Below are 19,286 nucleotides of genomic sequence, written 5' to 3'. Positions count from 1 at the left end.
TGCATGAAAATATCTAACAGGTTCCTTCGGATGCACAGGTTCCCACTGTGCCTATTCTATTCTGTTGTATACCCCAACACTGTACTGTACTGCATCTGATTAGATGCAGCCGCTGTTAGTTCTAAAATTATCTGTTTTGATCCGTCCATTTTTTTCAATCAAAGAATGTCAGGTGAGAGTGGACTGACAGAGCCACCCACATAGCAAACTTCAGCCAGTTCACAGTGTATAGGCAGCTAAAATCCAATACATTTTAGTGTATTAACTATAACCATTTTCTGTATTTTCAGATAGCAAAACACTCATGTATGGAGGCGATATGCTGGTACAGAATGACCGCAGCGCCATAAACTGTCCTTCTTGCCTTTGGCCTAAAAGTGATAATGGTACTGTTCCTGTTCCCTACATCATAGCATCCAGCTACAGTGAGTTCCTTCTTTCTTCTCTTTCATTAAAGTATTCGTTGTTATTTATTATTTGTAGAAACCCAACCTTCTATCTCTGTTTCTAGGTCCCAGTGATATGAATAGAATTGTGCTGGCCATGGCCGAGTTTGAGACATTGACTTGTGTGAGGTTTGTGCCTCTTACAACAGAAGATGATTACATCGACATCATTCCTGATGATGGGTAAGGTTGTTTATTGTCTATCATAGTGCTTCACAAAAAGAGAAACAGTAGGGGGCATCTAAAACATAAACACCTTAGACTTTACATTACCTATTTGTGCATGATGGCTTCTCTTTTTAATTTTCTCCAAAAAAAACTATGGAACTCCTCTGTACAATTGCAAATACATGTGAAAGTCACAAGCCAACAACAAGGTACTTCTTGGTTGTCTCCTTTTTTTGTGTACCTAGCAGAAATAGCACAAGGACATAAAATATTTATCCCAGCGCTGCTAACATTGAGTATATAGTAGAAAAATGGAAGTGACTTTGAGGGAGTGGGGCTTAGTGTCAACAGACTCAATGGATTCCACTTAAAATTTTACAATGAAAATAAAACCAAATATGTCTGTCCAAAAGTGAGCAGTGATCCAATGCTTGGAGCCAGCACAATGTTACTTAGCTCCCAAACGCCATACCCCTTATTAGAACTGGGCACATACATAGGGATACACCTGCTGATATGAGTTGGAAGGGCTAAAAGCTTAGCGCAAATAGATATTGATTGTTTTCTTTCTGTAGCTCAGATTCATTGTTCATTGTTTCTATTAAAACGATTGTCTTAGGCTCCCAAATTAATTAAAGCATAACTCTTTTGAACGGTATATTTACTATTTCTAGCTGTTACTCATATCTTGGAAGAACTGGTGGAAGCCAGACAGTTTCATTGGGTGGAGGCTGCATCTACAGGGGGATTATACAACATGAACTAGAACATGCCCTGGGCTTCTACCATGAGCATGTAAGAAGTGATCGTGACAATTATGTTGACATCAATTTCCAGTATATCTCTCAAGGTACTGCGGACATTTAAACAAAGCGAATTTAGCCATGTTTTCAAAAGAGACATTACCACTGCTTTTGTCTTTTTACAGGATACTGGGGTAATTTTGCTAAAGCTGACACTAATAACCTGGGCAGTCCATATGATTACGGTTCAGTGATGCATTATGATGCGTAAGTCATGAATTTTATGTTAGCTGGTGAATTACCCATAAATTATAAAATATTTTTAAGGTAATATGTCAATCTTATCTCCATTCAACATTTTCCAGCTATGCATTCACCAACACTTCAAACAAACCCACAATTGTCCCCAAGCCTGACCCCAATGTGTCTATTGGGCAGACAATTGGACTGAGTGTCTTGGATGTCGCTAAAATTAACCGGCTTTATCAATGCAGTAAGTTCCTGTACATTCCACTTTTATGGGTTTGAAACATTAGAAATTATACTTTTTTATGATTGCATTTTAAGTGAATTTTTAGTCTTGTAAAAAAATGTTTTGAAAAAACAAAACAAAATGTGCACGTTTGTCTCTGAGCCCTACTATAGGTGTACACAATAAATAATGTACACATATGTGGCAACCCCTTGCATCTCAAATTCATTTTTGGTTATTTATTTTTGGTGGGTCATATAGTAATAAGAAAGATACAGCTAGATTAAAAAATAAATGATATTGTTTACAACTTGGCCAGTTTTCTTTGAAAAAAAAAAGAGTAAAATATCAGGAAATGTCATTTTTACCATGAAATGATGGCTCAATTTGGCCTGAACAAACAAAGTATAATTCACCCGGATGCACGAAGTAGTTGTAAAGATACGTTCCGTTTCACTAACATGTGAAAGTTGTAACACTGCATTGAGGCATTAAGGATCTTTTATCTTCAACATAAAGGGGTTAAACTCAAGGTTCATTTAATTTTAAGTTCAAAATTCCAGCAGTTTTAATCTAATAGAAGGCTAATACCCCCTCCCCTGTTTCCCACCAATTCATTATTAATATTATTATCAGTCCATTCCTCTAGTGACTAAATACAATTTATATGTCTATTTCTCACTTCCCAGGTCTCTGTGCAACTTTGCTTAATAATAAGACAGGAATTTTCACTTCTGACAACTATCCCTCTGCTTATCCTAGTAATGTTGACTGCGTTTGGTTGATCAGGGTTCCATCGGGACAGGTAAGGAGACAGAAATGTAGACATGCAAAATGTGACCCTGAGTGTCTAGCAACCTAGCTGTGTAAATGAACTGCCATATTGAAGATTGTTTTGTACACCACCTACATTTTACATTAATAATAAAAAGATACTTGACTAGTATAGAGCCAAGCAATAGGTTCAAATACTGAAGTGGAGCCATTGCGGTGGTTTAACTTTATGGCTGGGACAGAGGTATAGAGTAGGTTTTTTTAAGATGTAAATGCCTCTGAACCTCATACTCTGCTTCCACCACCAATTGCTCCACATGTTGGAATAATACCTCCCTTCATTATGGCCCACTTTATAGTCTACAGACTATCATTACCACTTCATTGCTGGGAGCCTATTTTGGCAACTCTGATGTGCCAGATTTCTTTTACCCCACATCTGAAGGTGACATTTTAGGAATGGGGGTTTAGCAGGAACAAAATGGGTCTTGGATTAATTTGGGGCTCTGGTTCTTACAAGTATGTTATCAGTAGTAAAAGTATTGTAATATCCACAGTCACAGGTTTCTTTGACTTAATTCAATATAGCGTTAAACGAAAGACGTTTGTTAAAAGTTTCTTCCCCCAAATGTGTCTTGTTTAAGCTTTTTTGTTTCCCTGAAGAAACCACAAGCAACAAATAATCAGAGGGAGCAGAAGACTTCTGTCAACTGGAAAATCTATGGAAAAGACACACATGTTTCAAGAGACAACTAAGCTAGAAAAGTCTATAGCTGCAAGATCTTTTAACAGAAATTAGAATCATACATATTCTTGTGGTGGTTTTTTTTCTGAAGGACTGTTCAAGCATTAATATAATGATCGATTGCATCATATTGCAATTGCATATTAATCCAGTTTGCAGTTACAAATATGTGAAGTTTGGGGTTTACTGTAGATAATACATTTTCCTTGTGTCACTTTTTAGGCTACATTAAAGTTCAGTAGCTTTAATATCCAATCCACTCCTAACTGTGACTCAGACTACATGAGGATCTATGACGGCCCCTCTAAGAACTCCCCCGTGTTGTTGGATAAAATGTGCGGAAGTCAAACCATCCCTCCACTCATTGCTTCCACAAGCCAGATGCTGGTCCAGTTCGTCAGTGACGGAGCTGTTGCTGGGGTCGGCTTCCAAGCTTCATATAGCTCAGGTATGCTGATTTATTTTAATAGTAAAGAAAGTGTTCAGAGAAAGACACTAAAGAATCATAGATACAGAGGAGATCCCTCCCCAGGAGGGACTATTGGCACAACAGTTTCATGTCCTCTAACTTCTGTTTGCAACCTTTGAGGTAATCCATGAATTTTCTTAGTATATACAATTAGAATTAAAAGTCAGTCAGGCCCTCACACTATAAAGTTGATAGATTGTTCAATGTGTATGTTTGTCAACTTTAAGAGTGATAATACTTAGGCATGTGCAATTCGTTTCGTTCCGAATTCGTTTTTTAATGAATTTCAACAAATTCGTTAATTCGGGAATATCCGAATTAACGAAAACCCATTTAACGAATTTTTTCCGAATATTCGTAAATTCGATAAAATTGGACATTCGTAAATTCGGGCATTCGTACATTCGTACATTCACAATTTACGAATGTACATTTGTAAATTAGTGAATTTGTAAACTTGTAAATTCAGAAATCTGAAATAATAGTTAACTAATAATAACTTAACTATTAGTAATTACTAGTAACTTTTAAATTATAGGTATTGTAATTTCCTTTCAAATTTGGCTGTTAGTGAACGTAACACATACAAATTTATCCGAAGTTATGAATGATCCGAAAAAACGGAATGGAAAAACGTTTTATTATTATTATTTATTATTAATTTGTTCCGTTCCATTTGTTTAGATGCAGCATTTGTTTTGGATAATTCGTAACTTCGGATAAATTCGGATTTGTTACGTTCACTGACAGTCAAATTTGAAACAAAATTACAAGACCTATAATTTAATAGTCAGTTACTATTTCAGATTTTTGAATTTTCGGGTTTTTTGATTTTCAAACTTCGAATTTACAAATTTCCGAATTTTCTAATTTACAAATGTACGATTTTACGAATTTACGAATGTACTAATTTACGAATGTACAAATGTAAAAATGTACGAATGTACGAATGAACGAATGTACGAATGAACGAACGTTCGAATGTACGAATGAACGCATTTACGAATTAACGAATGAACAAATTTACAAATCGCGATCATAACGAATGACCCGAAAAACGAAAAAAATTAATAAACTAATGAAACGAAAACGAAAATGAACGAATTTTTGCTGTGCACATGTCTAATAATACTTACCTCTATGGCTTATTTTGGATCAGATACTGTACAGATTGATCTTTCTTGCGGTAGCTCTCTGATGTCCGCCCTACTGCAAAACTAAGAGGTTGTTAAATTCCTATGGACTTCTTTGCGGTTGACAATGTTATTCAAAATTCTCCAGGGTGGAGTGCAGTGACCAGACTCCCTTTTCCCCAGCACTACATTGGTTAAATGCTTTAAGTTGAAAAACTTACCCTGGCAGCCAGTGGTCATCTATGCTCTCCAATATCCCAATATGTGGGCAAGCCCTCAACACGTTCACATACAATGCATGACTGCTGATCCTGTTTTGTATTTGATGATATCTGAGAGTCTACAGCCAGGGGAGTGGCAAAAAGAAGCAGCTTCAGGGACCAGTAGTACAGCATGGAGGAAGCCTGTGGGGGGATAAATAAGGTAAGCATTTCAATGTATTTATCATCTTCTAGACTAAAGAAACATTTAACTCAAGCAGTGCAGTGGGGGGAATAAGATGGATAGATTTTACAGCATCTGCACTTACCCCATTAAGGATACAATAATAGGTTTGTCTGGTAGCCCACCCATCTCCACTACAGTTATTTATTTTCATAGGACACTCCTGTTTTCTCACTAGTCCTCTGTGAAACCCTTCTGGGTAAGGCAGAACATGTGACTCTCTCCCATTCCTGCCCCGAAGCAGCATTTGGTGCCTGTGTAGGCCATCTCTACATCTGAGCTCTGCATTGAGTGTTGGAGAGTGGGGTCCTAGCCTAAGATCAACTTGGAACTCTGAAAGAGAGGATGAACTATGTATATACAGTATAGAGTATATACATAAACATAAAATGATGTCATATACTATTAGAAATCTCTTTACTATATTGATTATATCTATATTCTTACAGTTCAGTGTGGAGGATCCTTCTTTAACTCTCAAGGCAGCTTTACATCTCCGGGATACCCAGGGAACTACAGTCCAAACATGAATTGTAACTACACCATCACAGCTCCTGTTGGATATAAGGTAAAACAAGATGACTTCAAAATTCTCCCTAATTATTGGACTTCCACATTCTCTAAAATTGTCACACAAACAAAATTTAATGTTGGACAGACACATTACAATCTGAATGTACAACCCCCTTTGAATTTACCAGCATTCATCAGGGCCTAGCTGAATGAATGGAAACCGAATGTATTGTTTACAAAACATGGCTGTTGGCAAATCTATCGTAGATTGCTCTAAGACTATCTCACCACCAAGACGTTCTAGATAATTTCCCAGTGATGACAGGAAGTGTTGGTGGTAATTTGTAAAGCTGACTGAAAACTTGTGGTGTGAAATTTGTAAGTTGTTTATAAAGCTTTACTTGACTTTGCAGCACTGGACTAATTCCTGGCACCTGCCATCTTGATTGGGAGTAACAGGAGCACAGGGGAGAGAAAGGGAGGGGGCTGATCAGTTTCTTGAGTCTATTGTAGACAGGTGAATGACAAATAAATCAGCCAGTAATGTAGGAGGAGTACAGCGGATCTCCCAGCTCTGGATGTTTAATTCCTTGTCCGGCAGTTATAGATTGGTGACCATTACACCGCAGGAATAGAAAGGACTTCCTTTTTCCAACAAGATTCCTAAGCACTGCCTTTTATGTGCAGTATCATTACTAAAGCGACATAAAAGGAATAAAAAAAAAAACACATTAGCAATCATTAGATGTGGTGACTGCATCCGTTTTCTTTGGCTTTTCTCCATTTTCACCTGGTGATCTGGCCAGTAACAAAACTCCTGTATTAGTGAGAGTCTACTCTGGATGAATGAGAACAAGAGGCACAGCAATCAGCAGCACTGTTAGTTTGGGGGGACGGGAGTGTTAAATGTATTAGCAGATTTAAATATACTAACAAGTTGAATCCAAATGCCAGCTAACGTTTTATAATCAGTTACAGCAGTTTTTTCACTTTTGGGATAAAGGTTCTACATAAATAGTTAAAGTTGATCATTTTAAGCACTCCTGCCAGTGTTGAATGATTTGTCTCATCCATGTAAACTGATACATTCTGCTGGATAGCTTGTGCTTTTGAAAAACAACTTGCTGGCTGGATCACTAGATGAACATAGAAGAAAGAAAGCCTAAAAAAGAAAACAAAAGCAGCATCACATGTAAGAATTGGTAAACTGCAATATTATAAATGTTTGCTCAAATATTATTTCAGGTAGACTGTAACATCAATGAATTCTATCAATAAGTTGTAAGAAACAAAATACTCACTCACTTGTATGCTATAAAAAATGATTTGTTTGTTGCATGAACACACCACTGTCATGTTAGTCATAATTGTATTTCTTTTTTAGATTGCCCTGACCATAAGTGACTTCCATGTAGAGTCTGCCACTTTCTGTATGTACGACTATCTAAAACTCTTCATGGATGGTACACAAAAGGGTCCATTCTGTGGGGATCGCACCATCCCTGTGTATTACTCCAAAGGCAATTCTATGGTTCTCGTATTCCACAGTGACAAGTCTAACCAGGCAAAGGGATTTCAAGTCTATTATACCTTCTGTGAGTAGCTCAGTTCTATCTGCTTATATCTAATATCAGCAATGGACGTTATAAGATAATAGAGGTCACATTTCTTTTTTATAAAACAAAAGCAGCCAGCTTAATGAAGACACATATTGCACAAAGAAATGTAACACTGCTGTGGTGTAAATACAGATTTAATAGCAGGATCTCAGGTTAGACACAAAACTGAATCATCTTCAATCACAACTAAGAAATACAGAACTGGTGCTAGACTTTCCTATTAGACAACTTAGATGAGAAAGTATGAACGAATAAGGTCTATGTATTATTTAAATATGGTTTTAATATTTGCTGACATTGACCTCTCTTTGATTACAGTTCAATAGAAGAGCAACAGATGGTACAAAGAGAAAATCTACCGGTTCTGGAAAGAAGCCGACATCACTACAGGACACAATGTGAATTTGATGGAGCACATATAGAAAAGTTGACACATTTGTACATACATATATAATGAATAAATGTACATTGGTTCATGCTTGTGTTTGCAATTACATTTAAAAATACAAAATAAAATTTCATAATTGTTTTGCCATTTGATTGGTATTTTGATTGGCTTGGTTAGGAACAGGGGAACACATTTTGGCGTCCTCTGGCTTCTATGTGGTTTATATTTATTCTATAGTGATAATTCTTATTTCTTTAGCCTTCCCTTTCTCTACTTATTATTTTGAGGGGGTGGTTGGCCATTTCTTTTGTGCTATATATCAGGTCATCAACCCTGTCCTCAGGGCCCACTAACAGGCCAGGTTTTATGTACTACTTTGGAGAGATGTAGACTAGAATACTGCAATCACTGACCAGCAATGATATCACCTGTGATGTATTTCAGTTATCATGCAAACCTGGCCTGTTAGTGGGCCCTGAGGACAGGGTTTATGACCACTGCTATATATGACAGTCTGATCTGATGTTTTCCTTTCCTTTTTAAAAATAAAATATATTAAAGCATTAATCCATCTCTGTTATTATTTTTGAGTGTCATAGTTCTTGATTCCTCAACATGACTTAAAGTGAGCATTGAAGTAAAAGGAAGTTCTTTTACTAGTTTCAGTCCCTTCTCCTGTGAAATGCACTGACCAGGGGCATACCTAAAGGGGTTGCAGGGGTAGTTATTGTGACCTGGCCCCATGGGGGTCCCAGGGGGTTCATGCGGCCTCCCTGTATGCCTGGATAGGAGAGAAGTGCGGGCATGTAGAGGAGCCAATCCTCCATGTTGCTGCTGAATTCCTGCTTCTCCTCCTCTCCTTCCCACATACATTCAGCCGCTGTAGAAGGGAAATGGAGGCCATTGGTTTCTCCACATACTGCTCCCGCCACCTTCCTATTGCTGTCCAACTACCCCTGGCTCCTGTGTGCTCTCTCTTGGCCCCCCTGCCCCCCCCGCAGCAGTGCCAGGTTTCTCCTTTCCACCTCCCACTGGCTGCTGCAGGGGATCTGTCAGAATAGAGTCTTGTCTTAATGAATAGTCAGTGATTGGTACCATCCACTCACTCTGTTATTTTTTTATTAATTCATAGCTGAGCCATAGTAAACTGTGCTTACTATTCCTCAGTTTATGAATGAACGAGAAGCTCTGTACAGAGCTATTCCTGTTCATTATGTGCAGCTGAGGCTTCAGAGAAAGGTGTTGATGAATGTGTCCTCAGTCCCTTTCTCTGTCACAAAAGTGAGATATTTCACCAAAGCCCCCCAATGGGGGGGGGGGGGGCTAAAAAATATGTAAAAAAATAAAATTGTGAAAATAAATTTAGTAAATAAAGTAAAAAGGGTAAAAATAAAAATACTGACACCAGTTGCGGAACTACCAGGGTCGCCAAGGTCAAACTTGCAACTGGGCTCTGGCGTTCCTCCACCGTGGGGAGACCCCAAGACAGCAGGAAGGTTGCTTGCTGCGAGACCATAATAAAGGGTCCCACGATGGGAGTAAAGGGCCCAGGGATCAGTAAGAAGGGCCCCAGTTGGGGGCCAGGGAGGCCCTTCATGGTTTCTTGCACCAGTGCCCTGAAAGTTCTAGTTATGCTTCTGGAACTGCCTAATAGTAGTTCAAAAATGCACCTGTAAAGAAAAAAAGGCAGATTATGTACCTATTTTACCTAGAGGGTAATGTCATATTCCTCCTAGCAAGATCCTGGGGAATGCAGAGCAGCCAAAATCTTGCAAGAAGATGTTCCTGCACTGGAATGGAGTGCCTTCTTGCAAGATCTAGGGTACTTATCACTCCCCAGTAATCTCGCAAGAAGGATAGAGATATAACACCATGCAAAGTGGAACACAGGGATGAGGAAAGCATGTAATCTAACATTTTTATTTACACATGTGTGGCAGGGATAATTGGTTGGTACCCAAGGTGGGTGGAGAAGAGGCACAACAAGATGAACTAGAATGGCACAGTTATTATTTGGTTTAGTGGAAGTAAAAATAACAGGTGGAGAACAGCAGCAAGGTATTTGCATAACAGTCTCAAACAAGCTGGTAACAGATTCTCACTGACAAAGGCGTCACAGGTACAAAAACTCTCAGTCATGTTATTGTCACAGCTGAATAGTCCCAGTGCGTATAGTGTCACCTTGATGAGGTTTACATTACCAGAAAAGCATCTGGTTGAAGAGGGGTGGCTATTTGGCAGGTTGCTGTATAAGCTGCACTGAGCAGATCAATAGCCGATCCTGATCACCAGCTCTAAAGTCCAGAGATAGCGAAGCCAGCGAAGGTGTCCCTATTCTGTCCCTCCTCCTCAGGAAGCTTTCTCTAGGACTAGATGCTCTGTTCTGCCAACATGGATCCTAACCCTTGTCTATCCATTTCACACATACATGCCAACTGTAGTGGGGAAGTGCAATTTATTAGCACTGCCCTCACCAAAAATGGCCACAAAGGTCAACTAGTGTTGCAGCGCCCAATTAGCGCACTGCTCCCTTGGTGACACTTAAGGAGGCTCAGAGGACAAAAGTTTCTCTCATCCTCCATTCCCTCTGTACAGCAATCAGCAACACAGCACCACCTACAGAGGAGAGAGTAAACCGCACCTGCCTACAAACATACATTCAGGAAGAAAACATAAAAAACAAAAAAATACTGCGCTACCCATAAAAACTAACCCCCCAAAAAGCAGCAGTTAAACAGTGAGATGTGCACCAAGATAACAAATAAAAAAGAAATAACCACGCTAAATTATTAGTGAAACCCGTGAAATAATCTTGAAAGCTTCCGTTAGGAAGTACATATATGAATGAAAAAACATAAAAGAATATTAAAAATTAAAATATAGAAAAATACATGGCTCTACACATGTATCTATGGATCAAACATGAGTGTCCATATATGATATCTGTGAATCAAAATAAGTGTCCATATATGGTAAATGAAAAATAGAATGTAAAGTAATAATCTGAAATCAGTCCAAAAGAGACCCTTTGGGTGAATCCAACCAGAGTCAATGGTGAAAAATATGAGTGACACCCCATACAATATCCTCAAACACACAATAATTGCGCTTACCACAAGGCAAGCGAACACCAGCCTGTATCTCGTCTTGGTATAGAGAATCCAGATGGTACACTTAGGATGCATACATCATGGCTGAAAGGATGTAATAAGGACACCAGACTTCCATCTCATAGACATGTAAATAAAAAGAAACTGGCCATAGTGTAATACTGTCAAACTAGTTAGAGCAGAAGAAGGTAGAAAACTTACACAAGTGCATAGGGATACAGCAAAAGAAAAAACCTAAAGTGAACGTTATCAAACTCCGTAGTGAAAATGAGACACCACACTCCGTGCAAATAATGCGCTTACCACAAGGCAAGCCAACAACAGCTTGTGTTCAGTATCAGTGTACCACACCACACTCCGTGATCCACCACCAGGCAAATAATGCGCTTACCGCAAGTCAAGCCAACAACAGCTTGTGTTCAATAACAGTATGAGAGATCCAACTGGCGTTCTGGACTGCTTACAGCATGGGCCGAAGGATATAGCAAGGACTCCAGATTGACATCTCACAAGCATGTAGATAAAAAGAAACTGGCCATGGTGTAATACTGATAAAAAATGATTTAATGGAATAAGGTAGAAAACTCACATGAGTAAATAAAAGTACAGCAAACAGCCGGCCGGCATAGTGAGCACCTGTCCACACAGGACATGGCGATGACGTCAGAGCGTCAACCTCCCGACGTACGTTTCACAACAAATGGCGTAGTCTGGGGAACGGGCGACGCTCTGAATCATCGCTCTAAATAGTACACAGCCAAATCACGCCTCGTTCTGAGATCTCAGCAGCGGAAGGAAGACATACGAGCCGCCTCTCTAATCACAGCTCATATTAACACAAACAAGACCAAATCTTGTACTCATATTATAAAGCATCTATTGTAAAAATAAATGATTTATTGTGGGGAAATAAAATAATTGTAAAAATAATTATAAAAATAATTGTAAAAAATGCCCAATCAAAAAATCTAACATTAATGAAGGGTCAGACAGACTGGGAGTTCTATAGAAACACTAAACGAATCAACTATCAACACTCTGCCCTCTTGTGGCCACAGAAGAAAAGGCAGAACTATATAAAAAAAAAAAAAAAAAGAGAGAGAATAAATAATCTCAAATGACGACGCCATTTGTGGTGAAACGTACGTCGGGAGGTTGACGCTCTGACGTCATCGCCATTTTCAGTGTGGACGGGTGCTCGCTATGCCGGCCGGCTGTTTGCTGTACTTTTATTTACTCATGTGAGTTTTCTACCTTATTCCATTAAATCGTTTTTTATCAGTATTACACCATGGCCAGTTTCTTTTTATCTACATGCTTGTGAGATGTCAATCTGGAGTCCTTGCTATATCCTTCGGCTCATGCTGTAAGCAGTCCAGAACGCCAGTTGGATCTCTCATACTGTTATTGAACACAAGCTGTTGTTGGCTTGCCTTGCGGTAAGCGCATTATTTGCCTGGTGGTGGATCACGGAGTGTGGTGTGGTACACTGATACTGAACACAAGCTGTTGTTAGATTGCCTTGTGGTAAGCGCATTAATTGCACGGAGTGTGGCGTCTCATTTTCACTACGGAGTTTGATAACGTTCACTTTAGGTTTTTTCTTTTGCTATATCCCTATGTACTTGTGTAAGTTTTCTACCTTCTTCTGCTCTAACTAGTTTGACAGTATTACACTATGGCCAGTTTCTTTTTATTTACATGTCTATGAGATGGAAGTCTGGTGTCCTTATTACATCCTTTCAGCCATGATGTATGCATCCTAAGTGTACCATCTGGATTCTCTATACCAAGACGAGATACAGGCTGGTGTTCGCTTGCCTTGTGGTAAGCGCAATTATTGTGTGTTTGAGGATATTGTATGGGGTGTCACTCATACTTTTCACCATTGACTCTGGTTGGGTTCACCCAAGGGTCTCTTTTGGACTGATTTCAGATTATTACTTTACATTCTATTTTTCATTTACCATATATGGACACTTATTTTGATTCACAGATATCATATATGGACACTCATGTTTGATCCATAGATACATGTGTAGACCCATGTATTTTTCTATATTTTAATTTTTAATATTCTTTTATGTTTTTTCATTCATATATGTACTTCCTAACGGAAGCTTTCAAAATTATTTCACAGGTTTCACTAATAATTTAGCGCGGTTATTTCTTTTTTATTTACTTTTTTATACATTCAGGAAGAACTATTAGTCAGTGTTTTTTTACAGGAAGAGGGGGTCATCCCCGGACTTGATAAGCTGACATTGCATTTTACTAGTTCACTGGTCCTTCAGGTTCTGAATAACCTATTAGGTGAGACAGGGGGATTGCATCTGTTATCGCACACCTGGAGGAGTCTTTTTTTGACACTGGTATAGGATCATGCAGTGGAGGGTACTGGAAAGGTGAATACATGATGTATACTATGTCTGCTATATCTCTTACTTTATAAATGTGGGTAAAATATAGGGTCACTGTAATGTTATACAGGATCAGCATAGGCTTTTGTGTCCCCTATTTCTGGGAAATGACCTGAGGATAAAGATTTTATACAAATGACAAAAATATTGATATAAAAGTAATTGAAATACCATAGACCAAAATCCACTATAGTTCTCCTTTAAGCAGACGTGATATTCAGATGACCTCTGAAGGAATTAAAATCTAGTAATGGAATATTGTCTGCTGTTTTTTTAAATTTGTGATTAGATTCAAATTATTTTCAACAACAATAGCTCTTCTGTAAAGTTTCCGGTTGTCCAGTTTACTTTCATTATGCTGAGTGGCAGAATGGTCTGTAGTATGTAAGGAGAAAGTTACCACAATGGTTGGTTGCACCAGCTCCAAAGTCTGAAGGCAGTCAAAACCATCCCACACTTTCCATATGCATTCTCCAGCAACTCATACCCACCCAAGATACAGTCGGCCAGACTTCCTTGTCCATCTGCAATCCAGTGTCAGTGAAGGTTCCGCAACTATGCACAGCCAGGCCACTTGTAAAACCAGGTGTGTTCACCTTCATTTCATCATTTTAGATTGGAGTTGGTTGAGAGCTTACCACAAGGGTATGAGTCTTCGAAACACAGCAGTTTGTCACACAGGCAAGCACACAGGATTTCTTCTAGAAGAGTGCTCTTTCCATACTCTTCCCACTTCTTCTGTTGGTCATGTAGCTTTATGACTACATTTTTGGCCACAAGGGTAACATGTTTTCCTTTTTGAAGTCAATAGAAGAAAAATACGATTACCAGAGACAGGGACCGACAATAGCTTCTTCTTAAAAACATGCCAAAAATCTATCCAAGGTAAATCAGCTCACTTGTGATGTCTTTTGAGTTCTCAGAGATAGTACAAACCACAGCGCATATGTTAAAAAAAAGCAAAAATTCATTAGTCCTGCTTTTCATTGCCAGTAGTTACCACAATGACCTGAGTTAATGTTTTCTTTACTATTTTGTTGGACTTACTGACTCTGGTTATAGTTTTGTTTTGTATATCACAACTGAGATAAGATCATATCCTACCAAGGACTTTTAGCTTAACATTAAATGATTATACAATTTGATGTTTTATGCATGACTTTGTACAGTAAATTTAAGCTTTATGGAACTGCTTTTACAATAAGATGGTTTATATCTATAATAATTCTGTACTGTAAACCTTTTTATCTCAATAAAAACACTTAGAAAAAAAAGACCCCTGGATAAAGTTGTGGACAGGCACAAGTCAGGAGATGGATACAAAAAAATGGCTTTATCAATTCTTAGAAGCACAGTGAAGTCTATTATTAAGAAGTGGAAGGTATTTGGTACAACTGGACCCTCCCTGGATCAGGACATCACTCCGATATTGGGTGAAAAAGCCAGGAGGAGACTGGTCAGAGAGGCTACAAAGATGCCTACAGCAACTCTGAAGCAGTTGCAGGAATTTATAAAAAAGTGTGGTCATTGTGTGCATGTGACAACAATATTACAAATTCTCCTCAAATGTGGCTTGTATAGGAGTATTGCAGGAAAAAAAGCCACTTCTCAAGAAAGGCCACATGCAGTCATCACTGAGCTTTGTCAAAAATCACCTTGAAGATTCTGAGGCAACATGGAAAAATGTGTTTAATCAGATGAGACTAAAATAGGATTATTTGGCCTCAACACCAAACAATATGTCTGACAGCAATCCAATACAGGCCACCATCCAAATAACACCATTCCTACAGTAAAGCATTGAGGTGGTAATATCCTGTTATGGGGGTGTTTCTCTGCAGCAGGAACTGGAGCACTTAGTAGGACAGAAGAAAGGTAGATGTGACAAAATACCATCAAAATCTTGAGGAAAATCTGCTGCCCTCTGCTAGAAAGTTGTCAATGGGAAGAAGGTTTACCTTCCAACGCAAAAATGACTCAAAGCACACAGCAAAAATGACCACACAGTGGTTGAAGATGAAAAGGTGAATGTCCTTGCATGGCCTAGTCAGAGCCCAGACTTAAACTCCATTGAAAATCTGTGGAATGACTTGAAATCTATAGTCCACAAAAGGTCACTGTCAAATTTAACTGAACTTGAGCAGTTCTGCAAGGAAGAGTGGGCAAATATTGTAAAGTCTAGATGTTCAAAGTTAGTAGAGACATATCCCAACAGACTAAAGGCTTTCATTAAAGAAAAATGTGGTGATCCTTTTTCCAACTCAGTGATTCAGTTTTTGAATTAGTTTATTTTTTTATGACATGTTGGTGTTATATCTTTCATTTGGATGTTATAAGTTGCACTGAATAAATACAAATGGATAAAACCAAAAACTGTGTCTGTCTTCATTGTAGGCTGCAGAGCAACAAAATGTGATTATTTTAAAGGGGGTGATTCTTTTCTATACCCACTGTATATATGGGAATGCATTGATATAGGTAATTGTATTTCAGTTATGATTTACAACATACAGTGGGGACGGAAAGTATTCAGACCCCCTTAAATTTTTCACTCTTTGTTATATTGCAGCCATTTGCTAAAATCATTTAAGTTCATTTTTTTCCTCATTAATGTACACACAGCACCCCATATTGACAGAAAAACACAGAATTGTTGACATTTTTGCATATTTATTAAGAAAGAAAAACTGAAATATCACATGGTCATAAGTATTCAGACCCTTTGCTGTAACACTCATATATTTAACTCAGGTGCTATCCATTTCTTCTGATCATCCTTGAGATAGTTCTACACCTTCATTGGAGTCCAGCTGTGTTTGATTATACTGATTGGACTTGATTAGGAAAGCCACACACCTGTCTATATAAGACCTTACAGCTCACAGTGCATGTCAGAGCAAATAAGAATCATGAGGTCAAAGGAACTCCCTGAAGAGCTCAGAGACAGAATTGTGGCAAGGCACAGATCTGGCCAAGGTTACAAAAAAATTTCTGCTGCACTTAAGGTTCCTAAGAGACAGTGGTCTCCATAATCCTTAAATGGAAGACGTTTGGGATGACCAGAACCCTTCCTAAAGCTGGCTGTTCAGCCAAACTGAGCTATCGGGGGAGAAGAGCTTTGGTGAGAGAGGTAAAGAAGAACCCAAAGATCACTGTGGCTGAGCTCCAGAGATGCAGTCGGGAGATGGGAGAAAGTTGTGTAGCGCTGACAACTGTTGTCTCTAGCTCTTTGTGTATTATTCAGTACAATAGTTGTTTTAGTGCCATCTTGTGGACAATTGATAAAGTACAATAAGTTTACGTCTCAGAATCAAGTGACACAGAAGTGATTCATTGTTTACTTTGGAACTGTAGCTATGACCCACCCACAATGCTTCCGGACAAAGTCAGAACTGAACTGCATTGTGGGGGGGTATAAAAGGGTAAGCAGCGGCCATTTTAGGTTTCTTGTGCCTGGGACGCGTGGCCTGCCAGCAGAACTCTGTGGGTGTGTTTGTCCCACAGGGTTGCGGCCTACCTGGCGAAGGAGCAGAGCAGCTGTAGTATCCTGCCATCGCATCGCAGTGAGCTGGACAAGAGACGTGATTGTTCCGGAAGACCCGTGGGGAGGTAACCGAGGACTCCCGGTCCTTTGTGAACGGAACAGTGTGACGGCGTGGTGGTGCCTCCATACGGAACTGAGAACTGCTGAACCAGAGGCATCCACCTGCTTGGATCCTGTGTGGTGAGAGGGTTGACACCCAGAAGTTTATTTAAGTATTACACACACATCTTTTGAACTTTACAGAGTGTTGCTGGGACTGATAGCCCCACAGAACAAGTTAAGTCGGAGAGCATTACATCCGAATAGACTTCGGTGTTCAAGAGCGGATGTTAGATGTTTGTTTCTTCATATAAAGACACCTAGTCACTCTATTGGAATACAATTGTTTTAGTGTGTTATACTACACTGCGCAACACCCAGGAGGAACCCTTTGCGGATTACAATTATAAAAGCTAGCGAAGACTGAAGACGTCTGGACTACCTTTTTCATTGCAGGGCCCTGCATTTTAGTATAGTGACTTTAAGGTCTAGAGCAGGGGGAGCTCCCGGGTATAGATTCATACCAATATATACATATATATTTCTGTGATTGTCATTGATTGTCATAATCATTTCTTATACTATCACACTACGTTGGTGTGATAGTATATTCGTTGAAATAACTCTTTATTTAAATATACTACTTATTCAAAGAAAGAAGTTACTTTTGGTCATTATTGAAGTTTGTGTGCAGTGTTGTCATTTCTCCTACAGGTGGCGTTATCAGTACCCAGGTAGAGGTAATTTTAATTGTAAATGTATATTGTGGGTTAAAGTTAATGCTCATATTGTTTCAACACTGCACTACAGTTGTGTCAAGGGGAGTGAACAATTTAACAAGGGTGTAGAGCAAAGAGGACAGGCCCGCTTAAACCAGCAGCTCCACCGTGAGTTATTGCTACAGTTGTAAAAAGTCAACCATCACTGCAGCCCTCCACCAGTCGGGGCTTTATGGCAGAGTGGCCCGACGGAAGCCTCTCCTCAGTGCAAGACATAAAAGCCTGCATAGAGTTTGCTAAAAAAACACCTGAAGGACTCCAAGATGGTGAGAAATAAGATTCTCTGGTCTGATGAGACCAAGATAGAACTTTTTGGCCTTAATTCTAAGCGATATGTGTGGGGAAAACCAGGCACTGCTCATCACCTGTCCAATACAGTCCCAACAGTGAAGCATGGTGGTGGCAGCATCATGCTGTGGGGGTGTTTTTCAGCTGCAGGGACAGGAAGACTGGTTGCAATCGAGGGAAAGATGAATGCGGCTAAGTACAGGGATATCCTGGACAAAAACCTTCTCCAGAGTGCTCAGGACCTCAGACTGGGCCGAAGGTTTACCTTCCAACAAGACAATGACCCTAAGCACACAGCTAAAATAACGAAGGAGTGGCTTCACAACAACTCCGTGACTGTTCTTGAATGGCCCAGCCAGAGCCCTGACTTAAACCCAATTGAGCATCTCTGGAGAGACCTAAAAATGGCTATCCACCAACATATACCATCCAACCTGACAGAACTGGAAAGGATCTGCAAGGAAGAATGGCGGAGGATCCCCAAATCCAGGTGTGAAAAACTTGTTGCATCTTTCCCAAAAAGACTCATGGCTGTATTAGATCAAAAGGGTGCTTCTACTAAATACTGAGCAAAGGGTCTGAATATTTAGGACCATGGGATATTTCAGTTTTTCTTTTTTAATAAATCTGCAAAAATGTCAACAATTCTGTGTTTTTCTGTCAATATGGGGTGCTGTGTGTACATTAATGAGGAAAAAAATGAACTTAAATGATTTTAGCAAATGGCTGCAATATAACAAAGAGTGAAAAATTTAAGGGGGTCTGAATACTTTCCGTCCCCACTGTATATATCTGCCTCTGTGTTTATCCTGAAGAAAAGGACCATATGGTGAGAGTGAGTGGGCCAATGAAATCAACCTGTTTCTTTGGAGTGAATGGACATTTCAAAGGTTTACTTTAGCTCACAACTATTACAGGTATGTAATCATGTTTAATGTGGTCACATGGCCATTATTATGGTAAGGTTGTGCGTAACTGAGTTCCTCTACTTTTATTTTTACATTTTTTGTAATGACTTTGTGACTTACTCATTTTATTATGTCACACTGCTAAGTAAATATCCAGTTGTATTTTGTATGCAGTAGAATTGATTTTTTACAGCTGACATATAATGGCAAGTTTTTCAAAAAGGCTATGGATTACATTTCCAAGCTTCAAGGCAAAAAAAAAAAAAAAAAAAAAAAAAGGACAT

The 19,286-nt window shown here is 39.1% G+C and overlaps 1 protein-coding gene across 1 annotated transcript in view; it reads left to right on the top strand.

The window, feature by feature from the left end:
- The first annotated feature begins 304 nt into the window (after positions 1 to 304).
- The window catches only part of LOC141117099 (cubilin-like), a 207,065-nt gene continuing 188,083 nt past the window's right edge, over positions 305 to 19,286 (top strand). The window contains 9 exon segments of the mRNA XM_073609714.1: positions 305 to 425; positions 512 to 629; positions 1,289 to 1,464; positions 1,543 to 1,624; positions 1,723 to 1,850; positions 2,519 to 2,634; positions 3,571 to 3,796; positions 5,844 to 5,962; positions 7,292 to 7,502. Coding sequence (XP_073465815.1) covers positions 305 to 425; positions 512 to 629; positions 1,289 to 1,464; positions 1,543 to 1,624; positions 1,723 to 1,850; positions 2,519 to 2,634; positions 3,571 to 3,796; positions 5,844 to 5,962; positions 7,292 to 7,502 — 1,297 coding nt within the window.

Source organism: Aquarana catesbeiana, linkage group LG13, assembly GCF_042186555.1.
Source record: "Aquarana catesbeiana isolate 2022-GZ linkage group LG13, ASM4218655v1, whole genome shotgun sequence".
In the NCBI taxonomy this organism is placed as follows: domain Eukaryota; kingdom Metazoa; phylum Chordata; class Amphibia; order Anura; family Ranidae; genus Aquarana; species Aquarana catesbeiana.
Note: the sequence above shows the minus strand (reverse complement) of the source record. Positions and strands in the feature narration are given on the sequence as shown.